This window comes from Vicugna pacos, chromosome 17 (genome assembly GCF_048564905.1).
Source record: "Vicugna pacos chromosome 17, VicPac4, whole genome shotgun sequence".
Taxonomy (NCBI): domain Eukaryota; kingdom Metazoa; phylum Chordata; class Mammalia; order Artiodactyla; family Camelidae; genus Vicugna; species Vicugna pacos.
The window spans coordinates 28,488,133-28,511,014 of record NC_133003.1 but is presented as its reverse complement, the minus strand read 5'-3'; the positions used below and the strand labels follow the sequence as shown (position 1 = coordinate 28,511,014).

At 40.6% G+C, this 22,882-nt stretch overlaps 1 protein-coding gene across 8 annotated transcripts in view; it reads right to left on the bottom strand.

Moving 5' to 3' along the window:
• The window catches only part of PXK (PX domain containing serine/threonine kinase like), a 71,362-nt gene that overhangs the window by 26,393 nt on the left and 22,087 nt on the right, over positions 1–22,882 (bottom strand). For all 8 annotated transcript variants that reach the window (XM_072941558.1, XM_072941560.1, XM_072941565.1 and 5 more), the window contains exons 2-6: positions 21,345–21,395; positions 19,470–19,517; positions 9,594–9,780; positions 580–657; positions 1–74 (exon numbers count right to left, since the gene is read on the bottom strand). In XM_072941558.1, coding sequence (XP_072797659.1) covers positions 1–74; positions 580–657; positions 9,594–9,780; positions 19,470–19,517; positions 21,345–21,395 — 438 coding nt within the window. The remainder of the gene's footprint in view (positions 75–579; positions 658–9,593; positions 9,781–19,469; positions 19,518–21,344; positions 21,396–22,882) is intronic.

Sequence of the window (22,882 nt, the reverse complement as noted above, 5' to 3'; positions counted from 1 at the left end):
CCAGCTTAATACTAGCCGTTCCTTTGGCTGATTTTTAATCTTCATCAAGAAATATTTCTTCCTTATCCTCCAACCTGTCATAAAAACAGAGATGTGTTTATAGCTATATGATTTTATACCAATGGATATAAGTTTCATTGACCAAGTAATTAATAAAAATTAAATTTGGCAATTTTATTCACAGCTACTTAGGCACCAGTAAAACCACCATTTGGTAATATTTACATGGTAAAGTCTGCACTAAAAAAACAGCAAAGAAATTACCCCACTTATGGAATAGAAAAACAGCACTTCAGCTTAGATTTAGCGTAAAAGATAGATGAGGAAAGAATGATGGTTCTGAAACTATTAGTTACTCCCATTTAAATCCTCAGATGGGACTTTCACCAAGATTGATTAAATATTAAAAGTTAAGGACTGCATCCTCAAAAAGTACGGAGGCAAAAAGAAAAAGAAATCACCTGTGTTTCTTATGCAGTTTACCTGCATTAAAGCTTTCTTGGGATACTTATAAGAAAATAGGATAAAGAATCCAGTTCTGTGACCTTTTTTAATAGACCAGGCATGCCATTTTCTCACCTATGTCTTTCAACGGTTCCACCACCTCCCACTTCGGTTCTGATCGGAAAAACATGGAAACCTGTTGTAAGGCAATTTCTGCAAAGACATTTTAGAAAATCATTAGTCAACCATATCAGGAAAGTGCCATACACTTAAGAAATTATTCTTCCAAATAAAATTCTTACGGTCTACAACTTTCTTAAAAAACTTAAAAAAAAAAAAAAAGAGAGAGAGAGAGAAAGAACACAGACGAAATAAAATGTGGGATTCTAGATTGGCTCCTAGAACAGAATAAGGTCATTAGTGGAAAAACTAGTGAAATCTGAATAAAACTATAGCTAATGGTAATTACCAATGTTAATTTCTTAGTTTTGATCCATGCGCCATGTTTATATAAGATGCTAACGTTAGGGCAAACTGGGTGAGGGGTACAGGGAAATTCCCATATTACCACTGCCATTTTTTCTGTAAATCTAAAATTATTCCAAAATAAAAAGTTTATTAGAGAAAAGAAAGTAATTACTAATGGAGTAATTACTTAAACTGGAAGATCTAAAATATGTAAACTAGCTGGCTTAGTCAGGGACTCAATACATGCACCTGACAACAACCCGAACACAAAACTCCAAACGTGTTCTAAGGTCAGCTTGGAATAGCATTTAATGTTGCTGCAAGTGATATTTATCTCATCTTCATTCCTCATGAAATTATAGCTTTCACCAACAAAGAAGCGATTAGACTTAAATATATATTGGAAATAAAAGCCAGTGTTTTAGAAAAACATCTATGTACAGCAACAACACAGTTCTATTGTGGGAAATCACCAAATGCCTATTTACTGGAAAAAAATCCATCCGTTTTTTATGTCTGTTTATCATGAGAACGTTTCCCCGTTTCAAGAGGACAATGAAAAGAGGAAGTTTCACTGTATAAAGAAATTATCAGAATAACTGTGCTTTTACATTTCCTGCAAAAAGCAACATCTATAATTTGCAATTTTCCCTCAGCACAGTGAGTGAATGAAAACAGACTGGAATCCTGAAAGCAAACAGCAATCCTGCATAGTCACTGAACGCACCTCCGCCCAGCATTAATTACAGTCCAGGCAGACCAGTGAGGCATGAGGGATTCAGCAGAAATGCTCTCCATGTGTCAAAATGACCTAGTCTCGAATTACCATGCTGAGAGCTTGGCAAACAGTATCACTTCAATATATTTTATAGTACATTATGAATTAAGAGATTTCAGGAAGAAAACAGTATACTAGCTACGGGTTTACTGACTCAACGTATAAAGTGTCAGTGCTGTCCGCATGTAAGAAAATATAAGATGACAAATACAAAATAGGCTATTTACATCTGTTTCAACCAGCCCAAAGTGACAACCCATCCCAGGGGGCCAGGTGTGGCAGAAGCAGGTAAGTTTTCCTAATCACCATTGGGAACGCCACACCTCCTCTAGAGGTAATGTTGATATGAAATGTTTTTAGTATTTCCAAAATAACCTGAACATAAAACTATTTGAAAAGGTATGATTTTAAGTGAAAGCCACAACAACTTTGAGAAGGATTATGAAAAGTAATTTTCAAAATGCAGTACAATGTCATTCTAAGAGGCTGAAAGGACAGTCAGAACTAATGGTGACTCATAATTCTCCATAAGATCATTATTCAGCAGTACTTTCTGTGTGCTACTGTGTGTCATACGTTGTTTTAGGGAAGGGGGAGACAGCTGTGAGCAAATGGAACATGCTAGACTTGGTACTGATATATTAAGGACTAAAAAATAGCTTTTTTCACCGTAGGGGTCAGGGAATTGTAGAAAAGACATTTTCTTTCCTTGGAACTATGATTGCTTGCCAGGTAAATCACATGACTACTATGCTCCTGATATTAATCCTTCCCTTCCCCAGATGCAGGCAATACACTTCAATCCTGAACATCTCCTCCTCTGCTCAGAAGCCTCTATTGGCACCTTTTTCGTTACCAAATCAAGACCAAGCTTCCAAACTTCAGTGTTTAACCTAGCCCTGGCTTTACCTTGCCTTTCTGCCTTACCCCCACAGCGTGTGTGCCTCACTCTGAGATTTGCCTGCCATGGCCCCAGGAGACTGGGCTGCCCCCACCCCTCCAAATTTTCTATTGCTGCCCATCCATCCTCTGAGGCTCAGCCCAAGTCTGCCGCTCCATCCCCCGTGCACTTCCACGCTACTTCTGTCCTCCTATGGGATTCTGTCCCCCACCAAGGCTACATACAGTCTTCCACTAGACTGTGACTCTGACTGGAAAGAAATATCTTACACTGGGCAAAGCCACAGCTGTACAAAAACACTTATTTCTCTCCTACAGCACTGGCCCTTGTCTCTTGGCCAGGCTAACTTCTAGTCACCCCTCAGATCTCTGGGTAGGTATCACTTCTTCCAGGAGGCCTTCCTCCATCTTCAGATCTGGACCACCTGCACCCCTCCCCTCACCCTCGTGTTTACCTTACCCTGCCTGGTGTTTACCCTGCCACAGTCCTCACTGGCCAGTCTGTCTGCGTAAGTGCCTTGGGGTAGGAGTCGGGTCAGCAGACCACTCCTTCCTTGGTGCTGTATTCATAGCACCTGGCACACAGTAGGTGCTCAATAAATATTCGATGAAGTAAGGACTAAGGGTTCAATACATGGTCAATGGGTGTGGACACTCTCTCCCATCAGAACGTGAGACCCAGGAAAAGGAAGGCATCTGCCCTGTTTCCTCAGCACTGATGGACCCGTGGGGTGGACTGCAAGCTCAGTAAATGCTGGTAAACCAGCCCCAGACAGGAAACGCAGAGCGATGCCTCAGTCCCTCCCGTGCGTCCCACAGAGCTCAGGCTTCTCAGCTCAGAACGTACCAGCTGCCCCCACTGTGCGCAGCCTTTGAGCTCCGAGATCCCAGCCCCCTGGGGTGACTACAGGGAATAAACACTGACTCCTCCAGTCCCGAGATGCTGCTCCAGATCCCAAAACTACTACAGCAGCCTGCCCAGCGGATGCGGGCCTCCAACTTCTCCAGGGATCCTGCCCTTGTTCTGAATATAATCTCACCCCTTACCCCGCCCAATCCCTCCCTCCCTCCTCTCATCCTGGAGCCCACTACTACCTGACCTGCTGCTGGGATTCCCGAGGTTTCAGGACCAGAAGGGAGCTCCCACCCTCCCTGGTCCCCTCCCCTCCCTGCTCCTGTGTGATAGGTCAGGACCTCGAGGTCCACAGAGGGGGTGCTGCTACTGACGAAGCTGGGCCCAGGACGCAGCCCCCCCCGATTTCTGGTTCAAATGGCTTCTGTGTGGACATTAAATGCTTCCTTAATCAGAGGGGTTAAGGTGAGAAGATGACTGCAGCGCAGTGAGGCTTTTAAATGACAAAAACACCTGGTTAATCAGATGAATAAGGTGGGGTTTGTGTATGTGTGTGTGTGTGTTTCCCCAAAACAAACCCATGACTGGAAGACACCTGCTCTGCCTGTGCAACAGCTGGCCCTCAGTTAGACTTTCTAATTCAAATGAACACCCCACAATATCCCACCCCCACACCCAGAGCACCAAGGACCTCTATTTCCTTCCTGTGGATTTGGTCAGCTTCTAGAGAACAAAAGGAAAAGAAAAAAAGGACCAGCAATCCCCGCTGGGGACTCAGGGAGGAGGGGAGGCAGCTGCTGCTTTCCTGAGAGCTGCTGGTTACTCAGCCCCTGGGGAACGGGGGGCATCAACAGTTCCCCTCCAACAAAGTACCTTCGACCTCAGTCAGGACAACAGGCAGGAAACGTGGCCATGGTGATTTCGGCCACACTTGAACACAGAACTCAAGTCCTGCTGAAGTGAAGCTGGGTGGTGACTGCAGACATTTGGAAAATAATAAGAAGTAGAGACATTATCCATAGAAAGGGGAAGTGGCTCTGCTTAGTGGCTCTGCCACAGGTTGGAGGTGTGCAGGCTGCCCTCGGGATCCATGGGCCATGCTGTGCGTTTTGGGAGACCTGGGCAAGTCCGCCTGGCTTTTGGGGAATGGCTCAGTCAGACGGGCGTGGAGGAGGCGGCCTGGGTTTCCCCTTCCCAAGGCTGCTAGTGAGTCAAAGTAGAGGTAAGACAAGTTCTGACGTTTCACTCAAAGGGGGAAATAAATCAGCACCTCTGAAAATAGCATCCACCCCTTATTGTTTCATCAAAACTGTGCCCCTCAATAGCAGCAACTTCTTGAGCATTTGGGTTCTGGCAGGAGTCCTCGGCAGCCTTCTTATATCCCCGCCCACATCCGCTTTGGACTCCTGTCTGCCGTGCTGGGGGAGATGGGAAAGATCGGGACCACAGCAGCACGCAAGAGAGGTACAGAAGGAAATACAAGGTTGTCTTGTATTTGCAGGGACCAGGCAGCATTGTAACTGGGAACAATTCAGACACTGAACACTTGTACAGCCATACAAATGTGCAACCCTAGGGAAGGCCTTCCTTCTTGGGGGGCCCTCTCATGTATGAAACGAGAGAGTTCTATTAGAATTCATCAATGAATTTTGTAAAGTTGTAGCATATGTAATTAATATTCAGAAACCTGCTGAGTTTCTATACACTAACAACAAACTTTCAGAAGGAGATAGTAAGAAAACAATTCCATTTATAATCACATCAAAAAGAATCAAATACCTGATGAGAGAAACTGAAGACGACACATACAGAAAGATATGCTGTGTTCATGGATTGGAAGAATTAATCTTTTTTTTTCTTTTTTCTTTTTAAATGTGTTTTTTGGGGGGGAGGGGTAGGTTTATTTATTTATTTCTTTATTTTTAATGGAGGTACTGGGGGTTGAACCCAGGACTTTGTACGTGATAGGCATGCACTCTACCACTAAGCTATATTTTCCACTGGAAGACTTAATCTTGTTAAAATGACCATACTACCTAAGGTAATAATGCAATCTCTATCAAAATACCACTGGCATTTTTCATAGAGCCAGGACAAATAATTTTAAATTTGTATGGTAACACAAGGGATGCTAAATAGGCAAAAAGTCTTAAGAAAGAAGAACCAAGCTGTAGGTATCATGCTCCTGATTTCAAACTATACTACAAAGCTACAGTAATCAAAACAGTATGTTACTGGTGTTTGTGTATGTGTGTGCACGTGCACACGTGCACACACACTCAAACACAGAACGGAACAGAACAGAGAGCCCAGAAATGAACCAATATTTCTTTGAGCAATTAATATATGACAAAGGAGGCAAGAATATACAATGGAGAAAAGATAGTCTCTTCAATAAACGGTTTTGTAAAACTGGAGAACTACATATAAAGGAATGAAACTAGACTACTCTCTCACACCACGCACAAAAATAAACTAAAAATGGATGAAAGACCTAAATGAAAGATCTAAGACAATAAAACTCCTAGAAGAAAACACAGGCAGTAAGCTCTTTGACACTGGTCTTACCAATACTCCTCAGGCAAGGGAAACAAAGCCAAAAATAAACAAATAGGACCTCATCAAACTTAAAAGCTTTTGTATAGCAAAGGAAACCATCAACAAAACAAAAAGGCCACCTACTGACTGGGAGAACATATTTGCAAATGGTATGTCTAGGGGGTTAATATCCAAAATACACAAACACTCATACAATTCAACATCAAAAAAACAAACAATCTAATTTAAAAATGGGCAGAGTATCTGAATAGACATTTTTCCAAAGAAGACTTACAGATGGGCAACAGGCACATGAGAAGATGCTCAACACTGCTAATCATCAGGGAAATGCAAATCAAAACCACAAAGAGATATCATCTCACACCTGTCAGAATGGCCATCATCAAAAAGACAACAAATAAATAACAAGTGTTGGTAAGGGTGAAGAAAAGGGAACCTGCATGCACTGGGAAGGTAACTTGGTGCAGCCAATATGGAAAACTACATAAAGATTCCTCAAAAAATTAAAAATAGGGCTACCATATGATTCAGCAATTCCACTCCTGGGTATTTATCAGAACAAAATGAAAACACTAACTAGAAAAGATACACACAGTGCTATGTCCCCTGTGGCATTATTTATAATAGTCAAGATGTGGCAGCAACCTAAGTGTCCATCAGCAGATGAATGGATAAAGAAGATATGGTGTATACACACACACACACATACACATAAAGGATTATTACTCAGCCATAAAAGAAAATGAAATATTGCCATTTACAATAACATAGATGGACCTAGAAGGTATTATGCAAAGTGAAATGTCAGATACAGAAAGACAAATACTGTATGATTTCACTTATACATGGAATCTAAAAAACAAAACAAATGAACAAACATAACAAAATAGAAATAGAGTTATAGATACAGAGAACAAACAGGTGGTTGCCAGAAAAGGGGGATGGGGGAAGGAAAGAAATAGATGATGGAGATTAAGAGGTACAAACTTGTAGTTGCAAAATAAATGAATCACTGGTATGAAATGTACAGTGTGGGGAATACAGTCAGTAACTATGTAGTATCTTTGTAAGGTGACATATTGTAGCTAGACTTATCATGGTGATCATTTTGAAATGTACAGAAACATCAAATCCCAATGTTGTATAACAGGAACCAACAGTGCTATAGGTCAATTATTCTTCAGAAACAAACGGACTCACAGAAAAAGAGATCAGATTTGTGGTTACGAGAGGTGGGGGGGAAGGAGGAGGGGGAACTGGATGAAGGGGGTCAAAAACTACAAACTTCTAGTTATTAGATAAATAAAGTATTAGGGATATAATGTACAACATGATTTTTGTACATTATATATGAAAGTTAAGAGTAAATGCCAAGAGTTCTCATCAGAAGGAAAAAATTTTTCTATTTCTTTAATTTTGTTTCTATACGAGATGGTGGATGTTCACTAAGCGTATTGTGATACTCATTTCACAACGCATGTAAGTCAAATCATGACGCTAAGCACCTTAAACTTAAACAGGGCTTATGTCAATTACCTCTCGATAAAACTGGAAGAAAAATGACAACAACAGAAAATTAGGTTAAAAAAACAGATAAACACAATGAGAGGGTTAGTCTTGATACATCAGCTCCAAGATCCCCTCCAGCTCTGACCTCTGTGACTCAGTGCACTTCTGGTACAAGCTCCCTGAGGACAGGGAGCACATCTTCCTCATGCCTGTGTCGCCAACACCCGGCCCTGCAGCCAGCACGTGGCCCAGGCGGCGCGGGTAGTCCAGGTTTGTGGAACGAGTGGCATTATCACGAGTGCACCGCACCTCAATGCTTGACCTCAGGAGAACACTAGCAGACACTCTCAGGAAATAATGAGGACAAACCAGTGAACAGGGTGGGGTGGGGACTGATTTGATAGAAGTCAATCCAGATGGCCCACAGTTGGACAATTGTGGGAACAAGCAAGGTGAAGCACGGGGAAAGGAAAGCCAGGGGAGATCTACTCTGAAAGAAGGCCAGCCGTCCTGGGAGCCCAGCCTGTGATGCCTCTTCTCCTACGTGAACTGAAACACAAGTTGGGGAAGAACGGGAGCCTTCCAACAACACAATGCTCGATTCCGTGACTTACAGTAAATGTGAGTTTGAAATGAACTCCTTCATTTGGCTGCATCCTAGAAAGGCATTTTTCTTACCCTTGCAGGCACTTCCACTAGGAGATGGCAGGTACATTCTCAGGCAAGGCTTCTCAAACTTCAATACGTATGCAAATCACCTGGGGACCCTGTCAGACTCACATCCTGATTCGCAGGTTTGGGACGGGGCCTGAATTCTGCATTTCTGACAGGCTCCCAGTGCTGCCAATGCTGCCGGCCAGAGAACCACACAGTGAGTAGCAAATTCCAACTGTGGTTTTTGGCTGCATATTAGAATCTCTGGGGGAGCTTTACAAATTACGAGCCCTACCTGCAGAGATTCTGATTGAACTGGCATTGGGAGTTTTTAAAGCTTCCCAAGTAAATCTTCTATGCAGAAAAGTTTGGTGCCTGACAAGTAGTCCTCTATTTCCCTCTCTCTGAAACAAGAATAAAACTGTCTCCCTCTAATTACTTCAGAAGCAGTTCTGAGAACCTAAAATGTAGCGTGTAAACAATGTATTCTCTTAGCAAGAAAATCAGCTTATTAATGATACCCAGAGTTCCACTTGGACTCTAAACACGGGTTAAAGCTTTAACAAATCAGTCGAATTCTAGTCACTGGGTCAGGTCCATAACAGTTTCTATTGGTCTCTTCAAGGCCATGCCACAGTGTATTAAATATTTAATCACTCACTGTGCTGACAACAGGCTTACATCGACGCTAGCTTTGTGTGTGCCCGGCACCCTCTTCAACTCAGGCCCCAGCTGCTGCCCTGAGCCAGGGAAGGTTTGGAAGAGAATAACCTCCTCCTTAGGCTTTGCAAACAGCCGGTCTCAGGGAGCAACTGGGAAGACACAGAAAGGACCCTTCTGAATCACTCTTATGTTTAAAGCAATTCCAAGGGTGGAGGGTATAGCTCAAGTGGGAGAGCGCATGCTTAGCATGCATGAAGTCCTGGGTTCAATCCCTAATAGCTCCTCTAAAAAAATAAATAAATAAACAAACCTAATTATCTACCACCACCATCGCCACCCCTGCCAAAAAAAAAAAGTTAAATAATACAATAAAGTAATTCCCAGAAAGACCAGGCATACTATGTAAGGTAAAAACAAAAACAGAGCCAAATACAAACCAAACTGAGATTACTGTATAGGTTACTGTGGATTGCTGATTCCCGTGTTGTCAGGAAAGACAATAAAGACAAGATTCTAAGCACAGAGACACAATGACTTCTCTTCCACAGTTTTCTAAACAACCATTACAAACATTTTAGAAGTAATCATCTTCTTCTTATCCATCGATGGTATGTTACACTCAGGGAAGTATTAGTCAGTGAATAATGCCCTGTAACAGATACACACATCTCCCCACTGGGAAGGAGAGTTTCTCCCACATGTTTTCACCAGCAAAGGTAAGTGCCTTTAGTCACAGGGCTGTAGCTGACAGATCCCTCTACTTACCAGTGTAGTTTGCAGAATAGTTGTTTGGATCTAAAAACTTCTTAACCAGCTCACAGTTAGATAAGATATGATTTGTGGTGATAACATTGAGATAGTTCTGAAGACCTTTCTGCCTCTCGGCTATGAATTCACGATCCATGTTGCCAATCAATTTTTTGGGAGGAAGAGGTAGACTTAGGCCTGCGATCTTCAATTAAAAAAAAAAAAGAAGTATTATACTCATGACATCCCCAAATAAGATACAATATCAGAGTGAATCCTGAGCCATCATATTTCATTAAGTCCAAGACATATTAAGATGCAACCTAATTTCAGTCATATTATAAAAATGTGAGAACCCGTACATCTTAGAATTGATAAAATGCTGTATTAAGCATAGCAACTTTAAAATTTAATTTTAACGTGTTTTTCTTTTTATGAAACTTACACAGGAACATAATTTCAAGAGTCAAATAATAATTTTTTTATTATTATTATCTGCCCGGTGACGCTCCCATAGCCACCACCCCTTCCAACAGGTGACACATCCATTCCCCACTCCCCAGAGCCAGCCACATACAACTCTTTCAAGCTCTTCTTCGGGCACAGGGGAATGTTCATATTATATCTTGATTTTTCACTTTAAGGCATCATCTGTAAGTTTCTCATTATGGAAGATGAGGATTAAGTTCTCTTTCACAATCCTGATCTCATTCCACATACACCCTATTCCTAATCCTTTCAATATGGTCAGGTTGTAATTTTATTTAGTGCAATATTCATGTTTACATTAGGTAAATGACATTCATAACCGAGCCAAAGAGCGTGCTGACTATTCCTGTCAACTGGTGGTCTTTTTTTTTCTTTTTCAGTTTTCTATTTAACTCCAAACTCTCCATCTAAGCCTTTTCTCAACACACTTGAACACAAAGATGCATCAGTTTCATCTTCTTGAGGAGCACCTTCCAGAATCTACCAGCCTCCTCCAAGCAGAACTGGTGGCCCCTGCACCTGCTGAGAAGCTGGCATCCTAGGACCACCCTTCACCACCATGCTGGAGAACCTTTTCCTTTCTCCTGCTGAAACCCATTTCTATACCCACACCTTCCCTTTCCTTTGATAATCCCCTGATTTTTGGTGGAGATACCTTCTGTCAGCTTCCTAAAAAGGGAGCAAGGGAGATACATTTTTTGAAACTTTGCATGTTAAAAAAATGTCTTTATTCTGCCCTCACACTTGATTGATAACAAGTCTTGATGTGGAATTCCACATTGGAAATAGTTGTTCTTCAGACTTTTTCAGACCTACATTGTTATCTTTTAGTTTCCAATGCAGCTGTTAAAGATTCAAGCAGTAGATTCTTGATTCTGTTGGTTGTGGGGTTTTTTTTGTTTTTTTGTTTTTTTGTTTTTTTGTTTTTTTTTTTTTGATTCTCTCTCCCTGGAAGCTTTTAGGATCTTCTGTCTGACTTTGGTTTCTGAATTCCATGTGGCTTTATGTAGGTCTACTTTTCATTCTCTGTGCTGAATATTCTCAGCCCTTTCATTCTAGAAACTAATAGTCTTATGTTCTTTGGTATTTTCCTGTATTAGGTCATTATTTCTTCCCCTCCAATGCCCTTTGCTTTCTTTTTCTGGAACTGCTGTTTTCCTTCTGGACTAGTCCTCTATTCTTATTTTTCTCTCCTATTTTCTGCCTATGTTAAACATTTTTTTCCTACTAAAATTTTTTTCTGGGACATTTCCTTTACCTTTTAGCCCTTCTAAAGAGTTTTCATCTCTACTATTATCTTTTTTATTTCTAAGTATTCTTTTTTTTTCCTTAATAGCATCCTGAATGTAATGCAATTTTTTATCTTTCTGAGATTACAAAAGATAAATTTCCTAAGAACCAGTGACCTCAGTATCTTTAGCTTGTTTCTCTTAGACTTGGCAGATTCCCCCTAAATAATCTTCTAATCTCCTGCCTGGAGGGTCTAAGCCTGATGGCCGGTATTCTAGGAGCTCAGGGGAAGAAGAGGACTCGGCTAGGGGTGCAGGTTGGGGGAGGTGGATGGGTCTCAGGTTTATTATATAACTATTACCAACTGTGTCTGCATTCTCCAGTCCAAAGACTATTCTACCCTCTCCAGAGAAAAACCAGTTTTCCACTGGAGGGAGAAGAGCAGGCATAAATTGTTCAGATGGGGAGATCTGGAGACCAGATTACTTCTTAAACATACTTTCAATTCCTGATTTTAGCTTGACCTCCACCCCAAGCTGGAGGCAGCACCTGGTGCTGTCAATTGCTACATATTTCGGAGGTTCTGTGGTGTAAAATGGGACCCACTGGAGTTATTCACCCCCACTGCCATTCCAGAATTCTGCCTTCCCATATCTGCTTAATTAGTGAAGCTGATTTTCCATTGGATTTTCAGTTTCAAAGTTGTAGTTTTCTCCTCTCTTATTTGTCCTTGAGGGTGTGTGTGTGTGTGTGTGTGTGTGTGAGAGAGAGAGGGAGAGGGTGTGTCTGTGTGTGTGTGTTTAAGATCAGTTGCCTGTTGTTTTAGAGTGGCTTTTGGAGGGAAGAAAAGTAAATGCAGGTGCTCAATCTACTATCATTTTCCAGATCATTTAAAACTTTGAGTCTATTTTTTAAACTTAAAAAACAAAGTGTCAGATTGGTATCTTAATTTAACAAGCAAAATCACTTTCAAAGAGCAGTGCTAGTCTACACTTGTGGGTAGATTAGAGCCGTCCAAGTGGCATGTGTATTGACCGAGGGGGAGGTCCCAAGAGAAGGGCATCTTGAATTCAGGCAAGCATGTCACCTACACCACCCATGTGGGCAAACCTGACTTAGCCTGTTCAACCCTGCATTCTTCAAGCAACAATAAAGACCTTGAACTTGATACTGGGCAAGATGAAAAGGTTGGTTGACAATTCTAAATTGCCTACTTCTCCAGCATACTTATGAAAATATGTCAGAGCACACTTAGAATGAATTTTCAACCATGGCAAAAGTCACTGCCAGATAAGACACTCCAATTTTAAGTCGTTTTCCTCACTCATACAACTAGTCTTTATCTAATAGCAGTTTCTTTATTAGCTAAATAAAAAAAATATACTTATGAAGAAAGCACATCATTCAGCTAGTACACACCCAAGCCAATCACTTTCCTGTTACTTTTGCTCAGGAGCATTGAGTAATACAGGGCAATCAAAGATAATATATTACTGAAAACATGATTTATTTCTTTTTAAAACTTACTGAATTGCAGGATATAATCTCATTTGCATGGGTGTGCACGGGTGTGTATAAGCCCAGGAACAGAGTAATATATGCATGAAAAAATGTCTAAAAGGATTTATGATACCTGCTTGAGAATAGCTACCTCTGGGAGTGGATTGGTCAATTAATTTTTATTTCCATACTATGAAATGTTTACATTTCTTATTTAGTACTTTCTTTCAATTAGAAAGAAAGGAAAAATCTTCACCAAAATTTTAGCAAATAGAATCCAACAACACATAAAAAAGATTATACATCATGACCAAGTGGGGTTCATCCCAGGGACACAAGGCTGGTTCAACATATGCAAATCAATCAATGTAATACATCACATCAACAAGAGAAAGGACAAAAACCACATGATCATCTCAATCGATGCAGAAAAAGCATTTGATAAAATTCAACATCCATTTATGATAAAAACTCTTGCCAAAGTGGGTATAGAGGGAACATATCTCAACATAATAAAAGCTATATATGACAAACCTACAGCCAGCATAGTTCTCAATGGTGAAAAACTCGAAAGCTTCCCACTAAAATCTGGGACAAGACAAGGATGCCCACTATCACCACTCCTATTCAACATAGTCCTGGAAGTCCTAGCCACAGCAATCAGGCAAGAGAAAGAAAAGGTATCCAAATTGGAAAAGAAGAGGTAAAAGTGTCATTATATGCTGACGACATGTTACTATATATAGAAAACCCTAAAAGGTCCACACAAAGCTACTAGAGCTGATTGAAGAATTAAGCAAGGTAGCAGGTTACAAAATTAACGTTCAAAAATCAGTTGCATTTCTTTACACTAACGATAAATCAACAGAAAAAGAAAGTAAAGAAACAATCCCCTTTAAAATAGCACCCAAAGTAATAAAATATCTGGGAATAAATCTAACCAAGGAGGTGAAAGAATTATACACAGAAAACTATAAACCATTGATGAAGGAAATTAAAGGAGACTTTAAAAAATGGAAAGATATTCCATGCTCTTGGATTGGAAGAATCAATATTGTTAAAATGGTCACACTGCCTAAGGCAATCTACAGATTTAATGCAATCCCTATCAAATTACCCAGGACATATTTCACAGAACTAGAACAAATCATAATAAAATTTATATGGAACCATCAAAGACCTAGAATTGCTAAAGCATTACTGAAGAGAAAGAAAGAGGCTGGAGGAATAACTCTCCCAGACTTCAGACAATACTATAGAGCTACAGTCATCAAGACAGCATGGTATTGGTACAAAAACAGACATATGGACCAATGGGACAGAATAGAGAGCCCAGAAATGAACCCACAAACTTTTGGTCAACTCATCTTCGACAAAGGAGGCAAGAATATACAATGGAATAAAGACAGTCTCTTCAGCAAATGGTGTTGGGAAAACTGGACAGCAGCATGTAAAACAATGAAGCTAGAACACTCCCTTACACCATATACAAAAATCAACTCAAAATGGATCAAAGACTTTAACATAAGACAAGAAACAATAAACCTCCTAGAGGAAAACATAGGCAAAACATTATCTGACATACATTTCAAAAATTTTCTCCTAGAAGAAATAAAAGCAAGAATAAACAAATGGGACCTAATGAAACTTACAAGCTTCTGCACAGCAAAGGAAACCAGAAGTAAAACAAGAAGAAAACCTACGGAATGGGAGAAAATTTTTGCAAGTGAAACAGACAAAGGCTTGATCTCCAGAATATATAAGCGGCTCATATGACTCAATAAGAAAAAAATAAACAACCCAATCCAAAAATGGGCAGAAGACCTAAACAAGCAATTCTCCAAGGAAGACATACAAATGATCAAAAAGCACATGAAAAAATGCTCAATATCACTAATTATCAGAGAAATGCAAATCAAAACTACAATGAGGTATCACCTCACACCAGTCAGAATGGCCGTCATTCAAAAATCCACAAATGACAAATGCTGGAGAGGCTGTGGAGAAAGGGGAACCCTCCTACACTGCTGGTGGGAATGCAGTTTGGTGCAGCCACTGTGGAAAACAGTGTGGAGATTCCTCAGAAGACTAGGAATAGACTTACCATATGACCCAGGAATCCCACTCCTGGGCTTGTATCCAAAAGGAAATCTACTTCAGGATGACACCTGCACCCCAATGTTCATAGCAGCACTATTTACAATAGCCAAAACATGGAAACAGCCTAAATGTCCATCAACAGGTGACTGGATAAAGAAGATGTGGTATATTTATACAATGGAATACTACTCAGCCATAAAAACCGACAACATAACGCCATTCTCAGCAACATGGATGCTCCTAGAGAATGTCATTCTAAGTGAAGTAAGCCAGAAAGAGAAAGAAAAATACCATATGAGATCGCTCATATGTGGAATCTAAAAAACAAAAACAAAAACAAACAAACAAACAAAAACAAAGCATAAATACAGGACAGAAATAGACTCATGGACAGAGAATACAGACTTGTGGTTAGCAGGGGGGCAGAGGGTGGGAAGGGATAGACTGGGATTTCAAAATTGTAGAATAGATAAACAAGATTACACTGTATAGCACAGGGAAATATACACAAAATGTTATGATAAATCACAGAGAAAAAAATGTGACAATGAGTGTGTATATGTCCATGAATGACTGAAAAATTGTGCTGAACACTGGAATTTGACACAACATTGTAAAATGATTATAAATCAATAAAAAAATGTTAAAAAAAAGTCCACAATAAAAAAAAAAAGAAAGGAAGGAAAGGAAAGGAAAGGAAAGGAAAGGAAGGAAGGAAGGAAGGAAGGAAGGAAGGAAGGAAGGAAGGAAGGAAAGAAAGAAAGAAAGAAAGAAAGAAAGAAAGAAAGAAAGAAAGAAGAAAAGAAAAGAAAAGAAAAGAAAAGAAAAGAAAAGAAAAGAAAAGAAAAAAGAAAGGAAAGGAAAGGAAAGGAAAGGAAAGGAAAGGAGAGGAAAGGAAAGGAAAGGAGAGGAAAGAAAAGAAGGAAGCCTTTTACTTATCAAATTGATCACATACACAGCAAGGACTTCGTTAGCCACCATCAGCCCAGCTGCTGGCACTACCTGCCCCACCGCAGACGGAGACGAGTCCCACTACTCAGCATGGACAGTCATGTCTGACATCATCAGATTCAAACCCCAACAGGCCTATTTCTCATTCATGGTGGGGATGTGAGAATGAGTTTGACACGGTATCTGTTTCAAACTCTGTGGCTTCCAAGCGTCAACCAGTCTATTTTTCTATGCTTCATTTCTCTTTAAGAAAATGTACTGATCTGCCCAGACATCCCATCAGCTCTTCTAAATCATCAGGTGAAACAAAGAATTCTTTGCCAACGCTGTGATTACAGTGTCCTTCCTATGTCAGTCCACTAGAGTCCTTCCTATGTCAGTCCGCTAGACAGACTGGAGGTGTTTTCCTGCCCTGGTTTAAGCTCTCACAATAAACATTCCTAAAAGTATTAAAACTATGCAATGTGTGTGTTATTGTAAGATCTTACCTTAGCATTCAAGAAAAACTTATTTTCTCTTTCAGCTTCCTCCTAGAAATTTTAGAATTTCTAAATGCTTACCAATCACAGAATGTAAAATTTAGAACTCCCATGACTGATGAGAAGGGAGGGAGACAGAATACTAACTAGCACAGAGCGCTGAAGCCTCTAAACCCGTGATTCCCTGGACACCTCCACGTTGATGGCTTCAAGCCAAGACACCTCACCATCCCATTTTGGATTGTTTAACGTGCCTTGTGGATTCCCTTCTCAAGTTCCTTGTATAAAGGAAAGACATCAAGAAAGCCAGCAGAGAAGTCCCCAAAGTTCCCCCATCCATAACACCTGCAAAATGACAACGCAACAGGGGAATGATCGCCAAAGTGGGGTCTGGAGCCCATAATCTGACCCACGCTAACCTAGCAGAGGCCTCTAAATTCCATGACAAACTATGTCACAATTCAAGACAACTAGCTTTTCGTCTGGAGGAAAAACCTATGAACTCTGAACCTGCTAATCTCTCACTGCTGTTATCAGATCATAACGATCTGCAAATTGCCTTCAACTACATTCCAGTCAGTATTCTACAAAGTTCTAAGCTCTCAACAGAGCCTAATTTGTTGCCATTTCCCCTGCAGTGTTCAGCAGAGTCTCTCCTATGTCAACAATGGGCAGTAAAATCAAATCACAAAACATTTGTGCTACAGCAGACCTGAGAAGTCATCTGGTTCAACCCCTTCGTTTCAGATGGGCAAAGTGAGACAGGAGAGAGGAAGTAGATGACCCAAGGTCTCAGTGCTGGTAAGGGGGCAGAGTCTGGGTCCCATCCCAAGTCTGAGGGTTTCTCGCAAGTTCCCATCATTTCATCTCCTGTTTTTTTCTTTCTCTGTGTTGCATGCTGGCTCCCTAGATGGTTACTAATTTGATGTTGCCTTAAAAATAAGGTGGTGATTTTTCTTCACTGTTATCAGAAGATGTGCTCACTGTAAAAAGCTGGGAAAGTACAGCTTTTTTTCTGTCTTTCTACTTATATAGCTTGCATGTGCTTGTTTGTAGAGAACTTGGAAAGTACAGAATAGTATAAAGAACCAGAAAAACACAAAACCCATAATCCTGCCACCTGGGGATCCCCATCGTTAACATTTTGGCATATTTCCTTCCAATCTCTTTTTCTGGACATTTCGTGTAATTATTATATTGCATGTATAATTTTACACCCTGCTTTTTACCCCACTTGAGCATTTTTCCTATTAGACTGAGTCAACTCTGCATATGTGTATTATATTTCTCTTTCTTCAGCAGGAACTCATTTATCGGTCAGAAGGGTAATCAGACACTGAAATTCATGGTCAGTGCTGTTCTGCGGTTTGGAGTCTTTTTGGTGTGTTTTATGGAGGTTGTTTTGAAATTATTTTGTTGCCAAAAAGCTGCATGCACTTTCTTCTGTTTGTTTACTTGGATCCAGAAAAACCTCCCACTTCAGTATGTCTGGCTATATCCTGCCCAGCACAAGCCAACATCAATACACGTGGATATTTGCATTTGAAATAAGATGCACATTGAAAGTGCCCATTTTTAAAGAGAAAGTTACACTGACACAAAAATAAAATTCTATTATATTAAAAAGGCCAAAATTGAATAGTCATGGAGATTCAACCTTATATTCCAAAAGCAAGAGCAAATAGGAGATAAAACTCTCCTACCCACCCCCCACTCTTGGGAGCTGGTCCTAGGCAATTTCAATTTCAGAAATATTTCTCCCCTGATTCTTATTCAGCCCTGGATGAACGGCACTGTACAAAGATCACGCCTCTGTTGTCAAAACTGGGCAAGGGTTTACTTGTGCATAAAGGTGAAAACACATAGTTGGCCCAATGTTAAGTCCCAAATGTTCATGCCACTGTGAGCATGTGGAAATGTCTGGAGAGACCTGTGGAGGAGATCCACAGCTGGAATGAGCTGCACACCAGCGCCTCATCTACAATGTCATCAAAGGCCCAGCTTTCATCTAAGGAAAGGCTATGCTATTAAAATCCATAAATGAAACCAACTGAACCCATCTGTGAGGAGAATTTGACCTCTGCCAATATTCTAAAGTGGAGATTTAAAGTGAACACACTATAATTAACGTGTAGAAAGACAACATATGTCAAATGCATGACCATATGTGAATTGCATAAAGGTCTGAAGATACTCAGGCCAGTTCTACTGGAAGGAAAACGAGGCATTTGTGCTTTCAGCAGTGCTGTGAAAAATGCGAAAGTCTGGACGCTACAAATGCTATTTTTCCGAAGTCTGATCAATTGAAAAAATGGTCTTTTGAAGGAAAGGAAGCATCACGCTGCCTCATAGCAAGCAGTCCTCCTGACCTCTGTGGACAGGATCAGAATAAGTGATGGTGGCCAGCTGACCGCCCAGCTGGGCTGTCATAAGCCAAGCACTCTGGCTCAGGTTCAAAGGGTTGATGCTACTAACTGAGGCTGAGATACGACACAAGCCCAGTGGACTTCAGTGACCCATGGCACTGGAAGACCAGTCTGCCAGGTGAAGGCATGGGTGGTACTGCCAGGAAGCCCTGCAGGGCTAACGCCTCGCTGGGACCCTTCCATCACTGCCAGCACCAGCTGGGTTTCCAGAGAAAAACCGTACAGCTTATCCCTCTTTCCATTATGGCCAACAAGCTGGGAACATTTAAATCAAAAGGACTTAGAAACACATACTTAAGAGAAAAAAGTCACACTGAAACAAGCTGAGTCTCTCGTTACTGCTGAGTGTTGATCTGCAACGCTGACTATGCTGCCGAGTTCAGTGAGAGTCTGAGAGAGTCCCAACTCCAAGTAAACAACCCTAACAATTCATTTAGTCATTCCTAAACTGCAAAAAGGAGATAACACACACAGCACCCCATGACTGCGGTAAGGATGCAATCTGGCACAAAGGCACACAGTTGCAAGGTGACTATTATAAATCTTGTTTATTCCCCAAAGTTTATTTTTAGAGACATTCATCATCTGTTTAAAGTATGAGCTTGTTTCCTTTGCTAGGAAAATATGTTAATTTCTTATTCCTAACATTACCATTTCCAGCCAGTTCCTAAGATGCCCCAAGCAATAAATGTGTGTCATTGGTGTTTTAAAATATTTACCTGCAAGCTGTTGTTCAGCAAATCAAAGTCACTGTACCTCCTAACAATCTGCAAGAAATAAAACAGTGGTGTTTTGATTCAGCAAAGATCATCAATTTTCATTTCCTTTTTAAATATTTATTTGCATTCTAGAGACAAAGCACTTGCATTAAAGGCAGCAGAGCTAATACCTGGAGCTTAACTTGCTTAACTTGGCAGCCCCAGGAAACAGACCTAGCAGTGCCCCTGAGTTGGCTGGGCCATGGGAAACTGGTTAACGCTAGCCAAACTCACAAGACGCCAGCAGGTAAGAGAGAATGGTAATGTATTTGTTTTCAGGGCGAATAGCCCTTTAAGTATTTTTCTTATTAACCAGGCACCTGGAAAGATGAATTAATGATTTACAAAAAAGAAGAAAAAAACAGTTTTACTGAACATGAAATCAGAGTAAAAGGAGGCGGACAGTTTTGAAGCCATTTCATCCTTGCCCTGGATAAAACTTCCCCCATTTGAGGTCCCACCAGTCTAGAGACTGTACTGCACCTGCCGGCAGAGAGGTCACAGCTCTCTCTGATTCTCCCTGTTTCTCCTCTTGGCCAGCAGTCCACCTGTCTATACATTCTTTCTTAGTTATATTGATGCCACTGATTAGCCATAGCCAATTCGAAAACACTGGAGCTAGGAAAACGCATCCAGGGTTGACTTTTCTGGTAGGACATTGCCTTTGGGCCTGACTGACAAATGTACATCAGAAAGTGAAACATGAGGCCATCCCTGATAACTGCAAAGGAGTAAAAGGTAGCATAATAGTTAACCACAGAGAATATGCAAATTACAGCTCCATTTTGGGGGTTTTTTGGAGGGGGGATTAGGTTTGTTTGTTTGTTTGCTTGTTTGTTTGTTTAATGGAGATACTGGCGATTGAACCCAGGACCTGTGCATGCTAAGCACGTGCTCTACCACTTGAGCTATACCCTCCCCTCCAAACCTGTTCTGTCATGGATCTGAGTGTGACCTCGGACCAGTTACCTACCTCATGAATGTAAAATGGGGCTAATGCTATTAACTGTTGATTAACTGAATTAATATGCAGAACCAATGCCTAACAATAAATGCTCAATCGATATTAAACATTATAATTACTCCAACAAAAAGTAGTTTGAGTTTTCAAGCAAAGGAAAGACCAAGTATGGGCTACTAAGGTAAAAAGACTGCTTAGGGTGCGAGGTAAGGTCCCAGCTGGGCTGTGAAGGACAAGATAAGATTTTTGGAAGATGGGAGAGGAAGGTCATTGTAATGACTAAAACAGGAAAGCAATGGCCCCTATACAGAATTCAGTCACCTTCTGCAAGTCAACAGGGATGGGAGGACCTCTAGATCTATGTAGTAAGTTCTCTCTGAGGCCACCACTAAGAAGAGCAACCCCTGGGGCTGTAATTAGACTGTCACCTATGGTCAGTGAGGGAGCCAGCACTAGAAATTGCCCACAAGTGTATTTGGAAGTCCATGAAATACATTGTTCAGATTGCATAATGTCCAGGGCACTGTCTCGCCTTTCCACCAGGTAGACTGAACTCTAATCTCCCCCACCCAAACCATGGCTTCAGGTGAGGAGGTTTGAATTATTAGGAACAAAACAAGAAACTTGCCTACCCTGCTTACTCTGTGTCCCGCTGGAGAACAAATGCCTACTCTCAGTGGTAACATCATACACAAATTAAGCCAAACAACTGGGAACAGAAAAGCCTTTTATAATACATGTCTTAAAGCTAAAGGTTTATATCTGAAAGATATACGATTTATATTTATGTGTTCTAGTTTTTCCAGATTTTCAGATGCCCCAGGTCAGAATTTTGTTTAAATGTTTTTCTAATGACAAAGAAAAAAAATGCTTACCTGCCAGCTATTTTCTACAGAAATTCCTCTTTGCACACGAATGATGTACTCCTAAAAAAAGAGGGGGGAAAGAGCTTCAATTACAAAGCACCCAAATCAGAGATTCACAAACATTAGGTGAAAGTATCAGATAAAGTAGCCTTCAGAGCAAGGAAGACTACCAGAGACAGAGAGGGACACAAAGATAAAAGGGTAATCTAGCAGCAAGACATAGCAATCTTAAATTAAATGTGTATGCACCAAATACCAGAGCTGCAAAGTATGTGAAGCAAAAACTGACAGAACCAAAAGGAGAAATAGACAAGCCCACGATTATAGCTGGAGACTTCCACACGCCTCTCTCAGCAAGTGGTAGAATAACTAAAAAGAAAACTAGTAAGGATACAGAAGAACTCAACAATACAATTATTGATGAAAAATTAGTCAACAGTCGATCTAAGAAAGAAATGAAAATTTTTATTCCAGCCAACCTGGGAATTACAACTTAGGAGGCAGTCTTTCAGAAAGCTCTGAGGACTGTTACGCCTGCTAGAGGTCAAACACAGTCATATAAGTTTTTGAGACGTCCAATGATGTATCAACAGTTTACACGATCCAGATCTGCAAGTACAAAGCAAGCAGTGGGTCATCGTGACCCTTTACAAGATTAAGAAGGAATGCTATCTCTTAAGGAGGTCTGGTTAATGCAGAGGCATGATACACACCAAAGGGGAGGGAGGAAGCCTAAATGGTCTGAGAGAAATTTTATGTTTAAATTTTTCTTTTCTTGCTATAAAACATGAATTTTATTTCATCACCATCAACCAACAGATTTAATTAGCAGTTATAGAGCACTCCATCCAACAACAGCAGATTATACTCTTTTCAAGAGGATATACAAAAAGACAACCTACAGAATCGGAGAAAATATTTGTAAAAGATGAGACTGACAAGGGCTTAATTTCCAGAATATATAAACAGCTCATACAACTTAATAAGAAAAAAAAAAAGACCCAATTCAAAAGTGGGCAGAAGACTTAAACAAGCAATTCTCCAATGAAGACATACAAATGGCCAATAGGCACATGAAAAAATGCTCAATATCACTAATTATCAGAGAAATGCAAATCAAAACTACAATGAGGTATCACTTCACACCATTCAGATTGGCCATCTTTCAAAAGTCCACAAATGATATATGCTGGAGAGGCTGGGGAGAAAAGGGAACCCTCCTACTCTGCTGGTGTGAATGCAGTTTGGTACAGCCATTATAGAAAACAGTATGGAGATTCCTCAAAAAGCTAAAAATAGACTTACCATATGACCCAGCAATCCTACTCCTGGGCATATATCCAGAGGGAACCCTAATTCAAAAAGATACATGCACCTCAATGTCCATAGAAGCACTACTTGACATGAAAACAACCTAAATGTTCACTGACAGATGACTGGATAAAGAAGCTGTGGTATATTTATACAATGGACTACTACTCAGTAATAAAAAAGAATAAAATAATGTCATTTGCAGCAACATGGATGGACCTGGAGATTGTCATTAT